This window comes from Blastomyces gilchristii (genome assembly GCF_000003855.2).
Source record: "Blastomyces gilchristii SLH14081 genomic scaffold supercont1.11, whole genome shotgun sequence".
Taxonomy (NCBI): Eukaryota; Fungi; Ascomycota; class Eurotiomycetes; order Onygenales; family Ajellomycetaceae; genus Blastomyces; species Blastomyces gilchristii.
The window spans coordinates 1,166,208-1,181,139 of record NW_003101672.1 but is presented as its reverse complement, the minus strand read 5'-3'; the positions used below and the strand labels follow the sequence as shown (position 1 = coordinate 1,181,139).

Genomic DNA, 14,932 nt, shown 5'->3' with positions numbered 1-14,932 from the left:
TTACTTATTGAAGATAATATCAAAGAGACAGATATAGCTGAACAGTTCAACTTAAAGAAAGATTTCTTAAATATAAATCTAGCTATTAATACAGGTTATATACAAGCATGAGTTAAGAATGTTTAATGTGATAAAGATGTTATATCTTTAATAGAGTTAGTTAAGAACTTTAAGAAATAGTATAGAGAAATGAGTATTCTCAAAGAAGATAAATCTATGAACTTCACTACTCTAAATGAAAGATCTCAGTAATCATTATCAGTGATATTCAGAAACTACATCTGCAGAGCCTGTCATTGATATACTCAGTGTTACTATCTCAATTCATCAAGAAAGCCATCTGAATAAAAGAAAAATGAGAAGAAGAGAACTCAGATTGATCAAGCTCTTAAAAATCAAGAATTGAAGAGACATATTGATTATGTATTATCAAGAGATTTATCAAGAGATTTATCAATGAATACAGATATAATAGATGTCAATGAAGCAGTTCTAGAAGAAATGATTCTGAAGTAATCAGATCATTAATCTATCAATTATCAATCTATTAATCAGCAGATCTGAAAAATATTAATGAACTCTTCAAATTCATACTTCTATCTTTAAAACTTCTGAATCTTTGATACTGATATGAAACAGTATATATACAATAATCAAACATGTTTTCTATTCTTTACACCTGTAAACAAGAATGCAGAAGTCTATACAGATGATTTCAGCATTAAAGTTGAAGATTATGAAACTGTTAGAACTATCATGATAAATGAAGTAGAAAAGTAGTTCAATGTCAATCTCATTAATACAGCTTATATACTGAATTTTCATACAAATATCATTACATGAAAATCATGTTTTCATATAGAAGGCATCTATTATAATGAAAAAGACTTCAGATTGTAAAAATATGTAGATAATACAATCTTTGTATATATTGAAGTATTTAAGAAATTGCTAGTTACAGAATATAGTGAAATAGTTGTTTTCTTAACTATCTTGAAAAAATTCACTACTGAAGCTGATGCAGTTATCACATCATACACATCTAACATTACTATATCTTCAAATTCTTCAACTTCTTCAAATCCTTCTTCTAATCTGTTAAAACACACTTCAACAAATCATTCTTTCAACCTGTTAATATGCATAAAATCTTCTCAAAAACCTAAGATCTCTATAGCTACTCAGTCTACATAGTATAAGAGATTAGAACATTCATTGAAAATCATTATTCAAAAGCTTATAAATAATACAACTGATGTTTAAATCATCAATCTAGAAGATGCTGCAGATGAGCTTATCACTGAGCTTTGCAAACTCTGTTATCTATCTAATGCAAAAAATCAAATATCTAGATATCTTTACATTAGATCTTAAATATCATTTGAATGCCTATACACAGATATTACACATGACTCTATACAGTGCTATAATGATGAGTGTTATCTCATACATTTCATATGTGATTATCTACATTTTCATATAGCTATAACAGCTATCTAAAAATCAGAAATCTGAAAAGCTCTTAGACAAGCTATTAATTGAATTAAATATCAATTCAACTATACTATAAAGATTATTTATATTGACAATAATACTGTAATCAAGAAAGCAGATGATTTTATAAATTAAGTGAATAATAAAGATCTAGAGATGAAGTATTCTTCAGAGTATATTTATGAGTAAAATGATGCAGCAGAGTAAGCAGAAGCAATATTAATAATAAAGACAAGAACTCTACAGATAGAATCTCTTCTATTATAATCACTTTTCTCTGAGATCACACTTACTACTATCTATCTAGCAAATCAAACCTCTACTAGAATTCTAGATTGAAAGTCATCTCTACAAGTATTGAAAGAATTTCTATAAATCAAATCACACTTCTGTGCTTATCTTTGAATCTACAGATATTACATCTATGCAAAGATACTGAATGAAGTTCTTAATAGAAACTGCTCTCAGAAGCTAGATCTCTGAGTATATATTGAATATCTAGTTAAATATGATTCTATAAACATCTATTGAATTTGAATTTCATACTTAGAACAGGTGATAAGAGCAAGAGATATAATGTTTAATAAGAATAGAAAATTCAATTCAGAAGATCTCTACATTGAAAGATAACTAAGAGATTGAGTATCTAAGAAGATGAAGCTTTTATATATGAAAGTTTAAGAATCATCAATAACTTCTATCAATTAATTGAAAGAGATTATAGATGCAGATATTAATGTTTTTCATTTTAAAGAAAATGCTTAAAACTCTGAAAAAATAGAGAAGAAAAATAATGTTTCAATTCTTTCTATATCAGATTCAATACCAGAGTCAACAGATTCTGATGTTAATATTAATACTTATTCAGCTGTGATAGATAGTTAAATACAGAATATTGTATCTAGAGCTTATAATATTAGTACTGACTTTGATGAAGCAAATATTATTAATAACTGCAGAATTTGAAAATGCAGAGCTGCTTATCTTATAATAGTTTTAAATATTAAAAATAATCTATTATAAATAATCAATGAGATATTCTCTCAATTATACTCAGACTTCTACAAGTCTTAAAATTTATTTTCTAATACTGTTTTTACAGTTATCAATAAAACAGCTATATCAAGAATTCATAGATCTTAACTATCAGATTCACTGAATTACTGAGCAGATATTAAAAAATACTCACATTGTGAAGAATTTGAGAACACTGTTAAACAGAAATAAGATAGTATATCTCTGCAGAATATATATGAAATTACTAGCAGATTATAGAGAGATATCTTAATTATCTCTCTATAATAAGTATTCATCTACAAATTTGATGATGAAGATTTTCTTTTGAAATACAAAGCTCATATCTGTGTACACAGAGATCTTCAATCAATCACAGATCTCACTATAAAAGCTTATATACTAGTTATCAGAGATTTCTGAATCTTATTAGCTTTAACAGCAGTATTTAATCTAGATATGAAACAGCTAGATGAAATCAATGTCTTTATTAATAGTGATATTAATGAGCTAGTATATATAGAACTATCTGATAAATGATGAAAGTTGAAGAGAGTGTAAAATTTAAAGTGTATAAATCATATACTAAAACTTCTACAAGTACTATATGAATTACACAGATCATTTCTTCTCTGGTTAAATGAACTATCTTCAACATTGAGAATACTAGACTTTATCTCTATATCAGAGAATTAATGTCTCTTCTCTAATAATTAATTAATTATCTTCTTCTATATGAATGATATCATCATTCTATTACAATGAGAAGATTTAAAAGAAAGAGATCAACTAATCAAAGATCTTAAAAATGCCTATAAGATCTGACAGATGAGAGATTTGAAATGATTTCTCAACATGTAAATAATATATGATCATCTCAACTTGAAGCTCTGACTATGTCAGAATATCTATATTAATAAGATAGTTAATACATATCATCTCACACACATCTGCAAGGCATATACCTCACTAACTGATGCTTCATTAGAGCCTTTTAATAAGTCAGTCATATCTGTAAAAATTCATCATTATTAATAATGTATCAGCTTCTGCATCTATTCAGCAGTAATGACTCACTCTGATATTATATATACAGTGAGTAAACTAGCTATATTCATAATGAATTCATTGAAATATCACTTATCAGAGATGAATAGAATGATATCTTATCTATATAATATAAAGAATCTTACTATTCAATATGATAATAACATTGACAGATCTCTATAACTTGATTTCAAACCTGATATTATTGAAGCTGTCAGTGATATCTCTTTTACAGATAATCTGAATCACTGCTCTATACAAGAATATATCTTCAAACTATTCAGTGAGGCTGTTGATTGAAAATCAAATAGATAGACAATTATAACTACATCTATCACAGAAGCTGAGCTTGTTACTATCTTATAAGCTGATAAGAAGTCTATCTGATAAGATAGATTCTTTCAACATATTCAATTTAAATCTGGTCATAAGATTCATATTCAATGTGATAATTATCAAACTGTTGACATTCTTATGAAGAAAGACTTCTCTATAATCATGAAACTCTGTCATGTTGATATATATGAAAGCTGGCTCTGAGAATATGTTCAATTCAGTGATATTACAGTTGATTGAGTGTCTACAGTCTAGATGCCAGTGAATGGCCTCACTAAGACTCTGTCACACCAGAAACATACAGAATTTATCAAGATACTAGGCCTAGTTAATATATCAGATATCATCAAGACACAAGTAGAATGATAGTATAAATAATCTATCTTGATATAATCTCTACAGATTCATCTACACTCTTTTTATTACAGCTTCATTTACACTTTCATTTACATGTTACATTCACTGAAGAGAGTGTGTCAGAAAAAAAGAGATTATACACTACTGAATATCACTAATATTGTATTACTACAATATTTCTCATCATTATCATCAGCTTACTACAATGCTTGTCTAATACTCACTTATACTAGCTCTCTTAGCTTGTATATATATTTTACTATAAATAGCTCTATCTTTTGTATGAAATAGATATATGAGATAGGGCATGAATAATATAACAAGCAGATCTTGATACACATAAGATTCATATGTCTTCAACATATTCATCCGTGACACTCAATCCGACATTCTGACTCCATCACCTGTTCAGCTCCCATCTTTCAACCGTCATACTGGGAAAAACGGCTCCAACTGATGAAGTGCTGGTGAGTTAGAATTGCAAGAAGTCAAGCATTATACTGTTATCACTAATAATAATAATAATAATAATAATAATAATCTGGAATTCAACAAACAACGTTGATGCCGCGCTATCAGGTAAATAAATCTACGCCAAGAACTGAAGCAATATTGCAATACAGAACTTCAAGGCCTAATGAAGATTACTGCATGGCTCAGGAAAATACGGCGTACAAGATTATCTATCCATGCAACTGAGAACTTTGCATGTGAATGTGAGGTTGTTCAACACGAGAATCGAGCCTCCAAAACGACGCCGCCGCCGTGGCAGTAGAATGGGACTTGCTAATAAGGATGATGATGGAGCAAAATTCTTCTCTTCTACTAAGGTTAATGTAGTTTGAAAGGAAGCTGCTGCGCAGGAGTAATAAGCACAGGAGAAGGTCTTTCTAATTGAATCTTAATGTGTTTCAATGTGCAATTCAAAAAGACCAAGAGTTTGCTGAGAAGGAATTTTATGAAGCAAAGAAGCAGCAGTCTAACCTTCAAATTAGTTGATATAAAGAATATCTAAGGTGCAAGTGCTGTCCAAGGCCAATCCCTATTCTGTTATTATCATGCCTCAGTCAACATTCTTCATCATGGCATAAACTATCATTTCACAGCTCATCCTCACTCAATCCATTGCCCATGTCAATGCGTATATAATTTGGGACAATTGCCACTTCATCTTTGAATGTCTAGGAATCTGTTGAAACAACATATCTGTAAACAACTCTGCAGTTCACCTTCTTACAGCTAATACTGCATATTCAAATCCTTCAGAGTAATAAATTTCAGTATCACCTCAGTCAATTAGCCAAACCTCGCTCTTGAGGTCTAGTATGAAATTCTGGAGAGCAATATCTTGATGAGTAAGAATCAACTTATCAAAACAGAAGAGTGGAACAGTATCTGAGACCTGCTTGAAACTTTGACAAATTTCAAGTTTGTAGTTAAATCAATTCTACATGACTATAATTTCTCTGAATGAACCACTCTCTACATCAAATCAGCACTCTTTAGCCTTGTAAAGGTGATCTACTGAGCCTGGTTGTTGAGATACACAAGCTGACTGCAAAGCAATAAACATAGAAGTTAACTGAGAAACAACATCTTCATGCTGAGTCTGACTCGAGGTCTCTCAACAGTTCTAAATAGAGTTGTCAACTTGTCATGGAGCAATGGTGCAGTATTGAAGAGTTCAATCAGGGTTTCATCAGGGACTTTAGTTATATCGTAACCATCGAGGGGAAACTTGGTCTCAGACTGCCTGCTGGCAAGCTTGCAGAGCATCTTCCGTCAGAAGCTTCAGATTATGGCGGAGGATGAGGTCGCAGAGACTTTGTGCGTTATTATCCTCTCATTAAAAGTTTAGCAGCGAAATTACTCTTGATCTGCTTTCCTTTCCTTTGCTGAGAGCTGCTGACCACGCTTAAGCCCGCCTCTATCTTGTTGGTGTACTCCGTAGCATGGGAAAGGTTGATCGTCGTATTATTCTAGTAGGAGGAGCTAGCTAAGATAAACGTGTGGCGGGGTTGGCGTTCGCCCAATATAGACTTGGTCTAACCGTGCCATACTTACTCACTCTCTGTAGTGAGTGTGCCACAGTGTACAGAAAACCACACTGTAAAGAAAATATTTTGAATATAGTAATCTTCAAAAATTAATTAATAATCATCATCATATCTATCTATAATATAAAGATTATCTATATACTCATTAGAAGATGTAGAATCCACTGTAAGTTGAGATTCTATAGAATTATCTTATTATGATTGAGTAACTGTAGATTTTGTAGATTTGATTTCAATCAATTAAAGAGTCTTATTAAATATCTTTTTCATCTTATCTGCTCTACAGATCATGATCTTGCAATTGACATTCTTAATAGTGAGAACTTCATCTACTTGTACCTGTCTGTGAGAGGATTTAATAACCTGACATCTATTTACTTAATAATGATCTGTAAGTTCACTCTTATAATGTGTATTCAATTTCACCTGAATCATGCTACTCTTGAAGATCTTGTTCAACTGTCTTATCAAATCAGATGTAAGAATATTCTTCACATCTTCTAAGATCTTGACTACTGTATTGATTTAATGATGTAGTTTTACAACTGTCTCTGAGAAGATTAATTGTGAGAAGTGTCACGCCCCTGGCCGCGCCAAGGCCCCGCTGCGGTTCCACACGGCTCATTGCTTTCATGCGGATGATTCCATCCATGTAAGAATAAGTGCTCGCAGGCGATTATTCGGGTGTTTGCAGCTTAGCATGATATGTACTGTTAACTACTAGAAGTATTTGTGATAGAAAGATAAAATGTAGAGATCAAATGTATAATAGTATTCAAGCTGAGTTATGAATAGTATTCATGAACTTCAGTCTATATAGTTATGTATAGCCAAGGGCTGCTAGCTCTATTGATTATATGAGAGATAGAAATAGAGATAAAGAATCTATGAGAAGTGAAATTTCTTACATACTTTTCTCTCTCTAAGACTTTATTCACAAAGCCTTTCACTAAGTAACTTCATAGAATCAGCTTAGCACTGCAGTGATACTCACTAAAAATTCTTTATATCTATAAAAAAACCTCAGTGAGGAAAAATTCCTTATTACTATAAAGAGAAAAGAGTCTATCACTTAGTTTCTTATTCTATGAGATTCTTTATAATCTACAGATTCTTCTCTGACTATTACACAGATTTATCTTATATCTTTTATATAAAAGAGTTTCAGTTGACTCTTAACTATTTTTATAAGATTCTTATATAACTATTACACAGATTCATTTCACAGATGAATCACTTTCTATGAGATTATTCTCATTAAAGAGAAATATTTATAAGTTAATCTTTTACTTATTCTTATAAATCATTATTCTTTAACACTGTAGAATTGTGAGGAATTTTTCACTCTTTTATCAACTCTGTAGAATTGTAGAATTAAGATATCTACAGTCTGTAATCACTCTTTATAATTATATAGAAAGATTCAGATCTATAATTCATAATCACTCTTATTTACTAGAGTGATCTGACTGTTTCATAGAATTACTTACAGTGTAAACAAATCTCTCTAGAGTAGTATAAATATCTCAGATCTATTCACAGAATCTTATCTTCTTTTCTCTTTTTCTATAACAGCTCTCATTCTTATAAACTGTGAGTATTTTTATTCATTCATAAAGTGTTTTCACTCAGATAATAGAGAGAGAGTATTTCTGATAATATTTATATATTAATTCAAGAACTTCTCAAGAATAAAAATTTTTCAATTTCAATATCTTTATAACAATATCTGACTGCTGCTGAGCTTCTTATAAGTGTTCTTATAACTTCTCTAATCACTTTTTACTGACTGATGAAGCAGAGATGTCACTACTCATAATTATATCTTTATTTCTCTCAACTCTGTCATTGCATCTGATCTTCAGACTAGCAGTTAATTCTCTGTCTTCTTCAAATTAGTCTCTGACTTTAAGCAGTATAGTCTCTCTCTTTACTGTAAGTCTTCTCATAAGTAATTTCTTACAGACTCTAGCTGACAGTTCTTATAAAGCTTTCAGTGTTGTCAGTGTCTTCTACAGCTCTGTGAATCTATAATCACTCTCTTTCTGCTCATACAATCACTGATCAGATATATATGAATATATCTAGATTCTCTATTAATGATTCTCATACTGCAGCACATTTCTGTAATTTCATTATTAATAAGAGATAAGTTTCTGAGTACTTATAAAATCTGAGTAATCAAGACAATACAAATGTCATGAATTTATGATGAAAGTTAATCTGAATAGATGAGCTCTCTCTCTGTATCTTAATTATTTTTAGACTGAATACTTCAGCATAACTAAGAAAGCAGATATAGCTTTATAAAAAGTATCTGATTATACATACAGATAATCAGTCTTCAAGACTCTGCTATAACTGTATACACTCTGATGTTCAGCTTCTCTGAAGTCTGTGCATTTCTAATAGTCTTTATACTAAATATAACAATTATCTGTATCACAGATATAATACTCTCTACTTCTTTAAAGAAGAAAATTAATAGTTGTAAGAGAGTTAAGTATCATGAGTAATAAGAATATAAGTTTAAGTTTTCTTTATTTTTTCTTTATTAATCTTCAAATTATATTCATAACTCTGTTTGTTTTCTTGTTTTTTAGCTTTAATAAGAATATAATTTCTTCTTTTCTTATATACACTGCAGACTGTTCATCTCAGTAGAAACTCATTATCTTATAGACTAGAGTTTGTAAATGACAGTGTTAATATCTTTATTATAATTAGATTCTTAGTGAAGATCACATTATTCTGACTTATCAGAATTTATAGTATAGAAGTTATATCTCAGCTTCTGCAGATATCTTATCTACTCAGATAATTCTTAAGTAAACTTATTTATCTTATCAGAATACTCTTATCACTGAACCTTGAATCAGAGCTTATAATCTCACTTCTCTGAGTTAATAATCTCTTTAATCTGATATTCTCTTTCACTCTCTAGTACTTTGTAAACAGAGTAATGAGCTATAGAGTTCTCTTCTAAGAATTTCTTATATTTACAGAGTAAAGAGACATGAAAAACATTATATATCTATAACTCAGATAATAATTTTAATTTATAGAACTGTAAACTAACTTTCTTCACAATCTTATAAGACTTTATTTATAAGAGATTCAGCTTCTTACTAGATCTCTGTATGATAATATTTTCTAGACTTAGTCAGACTCTATTATCTTTCTTAAAACTCTTTATAATATGCTTAAAGTCATAGTATCTCTTCTGATACTTTTAAGTCTTTTTCAAGAATTCACAGACTTTCTTCTGAATCTTCTGAATTCTCTCAGCTCATTCACAGATATTATCACACTCTATAGTATACTCTCACAGATTTATTAAGATTATTTACAGATGAGTCTCAGTGAGTATCTCAAAGAGAGTTTTATCTGTACTGATATGTTTTAAGTTATTATATATAAACTCTGTAAGTAATAATCAATACACTCAGTTATTCTGATTATAATTGACAAAGTATTACAGATACTATTTTAATATACTTATTAGATATTCTATCTGATCATCTATCTGTTGATGAAAAGTCATACTTAGATCTCATGAAATCTTCAGTATAATTATCAGATCAGATCAGAACTCTTCTATAAAGATTAATTCTCTATCTGAGATAATATTCATAGATAACTTATATAACTGAACTACATTACAGATGAAGATATGAGTTAAATTCTTTGACTTCAAGTTCTTACAGATGAGTATAAAGTGTGTTATCTTGATAAAGTGATTCACTATCATCAGCACACTGTTAAAGCAGGTATTATATATATTCTTACTTTCAGAGAGGCTCACAAGAGCATTCATTTCTAGCTATTTCTAAGGTTCTTATGAGATGAGTAGAGAAGTAAGTTCTTTATATAATCTGAATCACACTATCTGTGAATTCTGATAAATAGTATAAGAATTCACTATCTTCTTCATAAGTTCTTATATCTTCAGTTAAAAGTATTTTCTTATAAGTAACTTATAAGTTCTAGTATCTATAAAATGACTTACTAGAGAAGAGTCATGATATCTTTTAATAAGTTCTATATATAGAAACTTATTTACAGATATATAAATTCAGCTCTCTCTTTATAAGAGATTATTTAAGTCTCTTTAACTCTTTATTTCTGCAGAGTTAATCTCTGTTATAAGCAGTTTCTGAATATACTGAGTATATTCATTCTTCAGTTACAGTTCAGACAATCTGAATAGAAGATCTTATGAAGACTTATACTCTGTTTTCTCTTACATCAGATCTTTCACAGTACTTCTCAAAGTCTGCAAACTCTTCAGATTATAGATACTCTCTTCAAGAATTCTCATAGAGATTCTCAGAGTATTGACTCTCAGTATTATAGAGAGTAGTTGTACAGACTTCTCTTCTCTCTCTTCTCTCTTCTCTTATAGAGAATTAAAAGACTCTTCAGTCAATCTCTTTATAATACTCAGTCTGAGTATTCTGTGAAGCTTTTCTGTCTTCTCTAGTCTCTCTGTGTCTATTATTCTGATCTTCTTAACATAGTCTGATCTGTAAGAGAGTCTGTCTACTGAGTTCTTAGTTTTCTTAATATATTCTATCTTGAATCAGAACTCACTCAGTCTCTGAGCTCAGTAAATCTGCTACTATGAGAGTTTCTTAGTTGAAGTAAACTATTATAAGCTGTTATAATCAGTTCTAACAGTAATCACTGTTATAAGACTCTCAAAGTAGTGATATCAGTGATAGAAGAATTTCACTATTATGAGAAGCTTCTGATCATGAATATTATAGTTGATCTCTGTGAGTTACATCTTTTATAAGAAAAAGATCACTGAAACTCAGTTCTTATTTAACTGTAGTTATAAGACTATTTCTGAAATTATAAAGAAGAAGACATCTATCTCTAATCTGATTAAGAGTAAAAGATCAAAGTGAAATAGTATTACTGTATCTATGAATATCTATTTTAATCTTACAAAGATCTTATAAGCTTCTGAGATAAGAAAGTTCTTGCAGTTCTCTTTTCTTAATAATCTTTTCATTCTCTATTCATAGAATGACTTCTTCTTATTTTCATTTTTCAGCATGTCTGTAAGAGTTAAGAAGATTCTCATAAATACAAAGATAAACTATCTATAGAAATTCACAAAGCTCAGAAAGATCTGAATCTCATGAATATTAGTTAACTTCAGTTATAATAGAATAGTCTTAACTTATGAAGATTTCATCTGAATATCATCTGCAGTGATTACATATTCTAGAAAATTAATCTAGTGAGTACTGAAGTTACACTTTGTAAACTTAATATACAGTTCTGTCTCATTCAAGATCTTTAACACACTTCACATATACTCAGTGTGTTCTTTCTTCTTTATAAAGTACATCATCACATCATTCAGATATATTATTATGAAGACATTCAGATATACATGAAGTGTTTTATTAATGAAAGACTGAAATACTGTGAGAGTATTAGTCAGATTAAAAGACATTACTAGATATTCAAACAATCTCAGTGTAGTTTTAAAGACAGTCTTTTATTCATCTTCAGACTGTATTCACAGCTGTGTATATACATTGATTATATTCAGTTATATGAATATGACAGCTTTTATAAGATAGTTGATCACATTCTCAATCAGAGATAGAGAGTAGCAGCTCTTTATTATCTTGAAGTTCAGATTATAATAATCTATATATAATCTGAGATCTTCATTCTTCTTCTTCACAAATATTACAGAGACTCTCACAGAGGTCTGTGAAGATCAGATGAAGTTATTCTTCAGATTCTTCTTCACATAGATCTGCAAGACCTCTGTCTCATAATAAGAGAGTTTATAGATTGATTTCTAGAAGGGTTTCTACTCTTCTATTAAATCTATTATCAGATTCTTCTCACAGTGAGAGAGAAGCTCAGCTGTCTTTACTGAGCTGAATATCTCTGTAAGATCTCAGTATTTCTCTAGTATCTGAAGCTCAGTTTTCATAACTGCAAGGTTCTCAGACACTTGTAAAGTCATTATATAGATAGACTTGTCTTCTCTAATCAACTCTACAGTATTAACTGATTCTATCTCTGTAAGTAAGTCTGTTAACACTGATTGAAAGTATAAACCTGACTCATAGACAGCTATGTGTGAATTATATCTTTGAAGTTATATAAGTTCTAAGTATATATCATCTGCAATGTCTGTGATAATCACAGTTTCTGTAAATCTTCTTCAGATTTCAGAGAGATCTTGTAATTCAAAAATAACTCTTATAAGTCTCTCAGTTCTCAGGTCTGAGTTCTTATACTCTACTTATTATAAGAGCAGATTCTCAGTCTCTATCTTTCAGCTTATTCACTCTGCAAGCTTTAGAGACATCACAGTGATCTGAGATTCTGAGTTCATTAATACTTTTCATGCTTGCAGAGCAGCAGTACTGTGATACAGTCTCTTCTTATAAGTAAGCATTTTCATCAGAGAAGTAACAGATTCAGATATCAGCTTCAAGACTCTTAAGAAGACTGTTACTGACTCTGTCTGTGACTTCTTAAATTTCTATTTTAATTTGTTTAGACAGTTTGTATGAAGATGTTCTGATTTAAAACAGATGAAGCAGAGTTTCTTTTTCTTAATCTCTCTGTTATATACTCTATTCACAGAAGCTTATGAAGTTCTCTCTTTCTACTCAGCAGTCAGATATGAATCTCTCTATATCTTATTATCTTTTTCTGATAAATCTGTTCTCTGTTGTTCTGACTCTTATAGAGCTGATCAGTGATTCACTCTTTACAGATCTGTGACTCTCACAGTGATTTATAAATAATGAATGAGAGTCATCAGTTTCTTCAGAGTCAAGAACTTAGAGTCTTACTCAATAAGCTTATTCTGCATGTCTTTATTCAGTCTCTTTATAAACATCATTATTCAGGTCTTGTTTCAGAGCTCTGTTTTCACAGATCTCAATTCACATCATAATTTCATGAAGCACTGTGAGTAGTCTTTATCAGATTCTTCATCTCTTTTTCTAATATTGATAATTACAGCTCAGGTGTTCTCTGTTCAGCTTACAGAGTCTCTTAACTTATTCTCTAGATAGATCTTAAGAATGAATCAGTGAGATCTCTTATAATCATTCTCTAAATAATTCAGTCAGTTCTTGACTTCAGTGTAATAAAGATCTGTTATTATGTAGATAACAGCTTCTTCATCTTTCATATTACATAGTCAGGCTTGTAAGTCAATTTCAAATACAAACTCACAAAAGCTTTTATAGATTGTGATTTGATAAGTGATCTTAAGTGATTATGACTTAAGAAAGTTTCTTTTCAGTTTGTAAGTGTCTCTGAAGATTATGTCTAGAGACTCAGTTTGAGAGTGTTTGCAGACAGTAAGCATTTCTTATAGAAAAATAGCTTAATTTCATAAGAGATGCTCAAGAATATTCTTCACTAAGATTGATTCATTTATGAGTTCAGAGAGTTTCTCTATCACAGATATAGAGAATAATGTTTTATAAGTAATTAATAAGTTCTCTGAGACTTCTTTCATAAGAGTTATTCATAATTCAGATAACTGCTTCTGAGTGTCTGCAGTAGAGTTCACAGAGATTAAAGCATGTAAGTTTCTAATTCTTTCAGTTATAACAGGTGATTGCTGACTGACTGAGCTTGAAATATAAGAATAAGTGCTCACAGGTGATTATTCAGGTGTTTACAGCTTGATATAATATGTACTGTTAACTACTAGAAGTATTCACAGTAGAAAGATAAAATATAGAGATTAAATATATAATAGCATTCAAGCTAAGTTATGAATAGTATTTGTGAACTCCAGTCTATATAGTTGTGTGTAGCCAAGGGCCGCTAGCCCTATTGATTACACGAGAGATAGGAATAGAGGTAAAGAATCCGCGAGGAGCGGAATTTCTTACAATTCATCTCACAGGCCGTCTGAACCGGTTTTCAACCACTCTATGACATTATTCAGATATATCATAGAAAGATCTGATTGATAAATATAAGAACCTTACTTCTATACAAGGTCAGCAGATTACTTTTTCTTGACAGTGAGATGCTGCTGATGTAAGAATAAGTGCTCACAGGCAATTATTCAGATATTTGCAGCTTGATGTGATATATACTGTTAACTACTAGAAGTATTCACAGTAGAAAGATAAAATATAGAGATTAAATATATAATAGTATTTAAGCTGAGTTATGAATAGTATTTATGAACTTCAGTCTATATAGTTATATGTAGTCAAGAACTGCTAGCTCTATTAATTACATAAGAGATAGAAATAGAGATAAAGAATCTGTGAGAAGTGAGATTTCTTATATACTCTTCTCTCTCTAAGACTTTATTCATGAAGTCTTTCACTGAGTGACTTTATAGAATCAGCTCAGCACTGTAGTGATACTTACTAAAAATTCTTCATATCTATAAAAAATCTCAGTGAGGAAAAATCTCTTATTATTATAAAGAGAAAAGAGTCTGTTACTCAGTTTCTTATTTCATAAGATTCTTTATAATTTATAGAGTCTTCTCTGACTATTACACAGATTTATTTTATATCTTTTATATAGAAGAGTTTCAGTTGACTCTTAATTATTTTCATAAGATTCTTATATAATCATTACACAGATTCATCTCACAGATG

At 30.1% G+C, this 14,932-nt stretch overlaps 1 protein-coding gene across 1 annotated transcript; it reads right to left on the bottom strand.

Annotated features, from left to right (window-relative positions):
- Positions 1 to 5,191: 5,191 nt before the first annotated feature.
- BDBG_17275 (uncharacterized protein) lies at positions 5,192 to 6,024 on the bottom strand (the record flags this gene model as incomplete). The annotated part of the gene is made up of 3 exons (XM_031725032.1): positions 5,192 to 5,429; positions 5,555 to 5,650; positions 5,863 to 6,024. The coding sequence occupies 3 exons, from the start codon at positions 6,022 to 6,024 to the stop codon at positions 5,349 to 5,351; spliced, it is 339 nt and encodes a 112-aa protein (XP_031579029.1). The 3' UTR covers positions 5,192 to 5,348.
- Between the last annotated feature and the right edge of the window lie 8,908 nt (positions 6,025 to 14,932).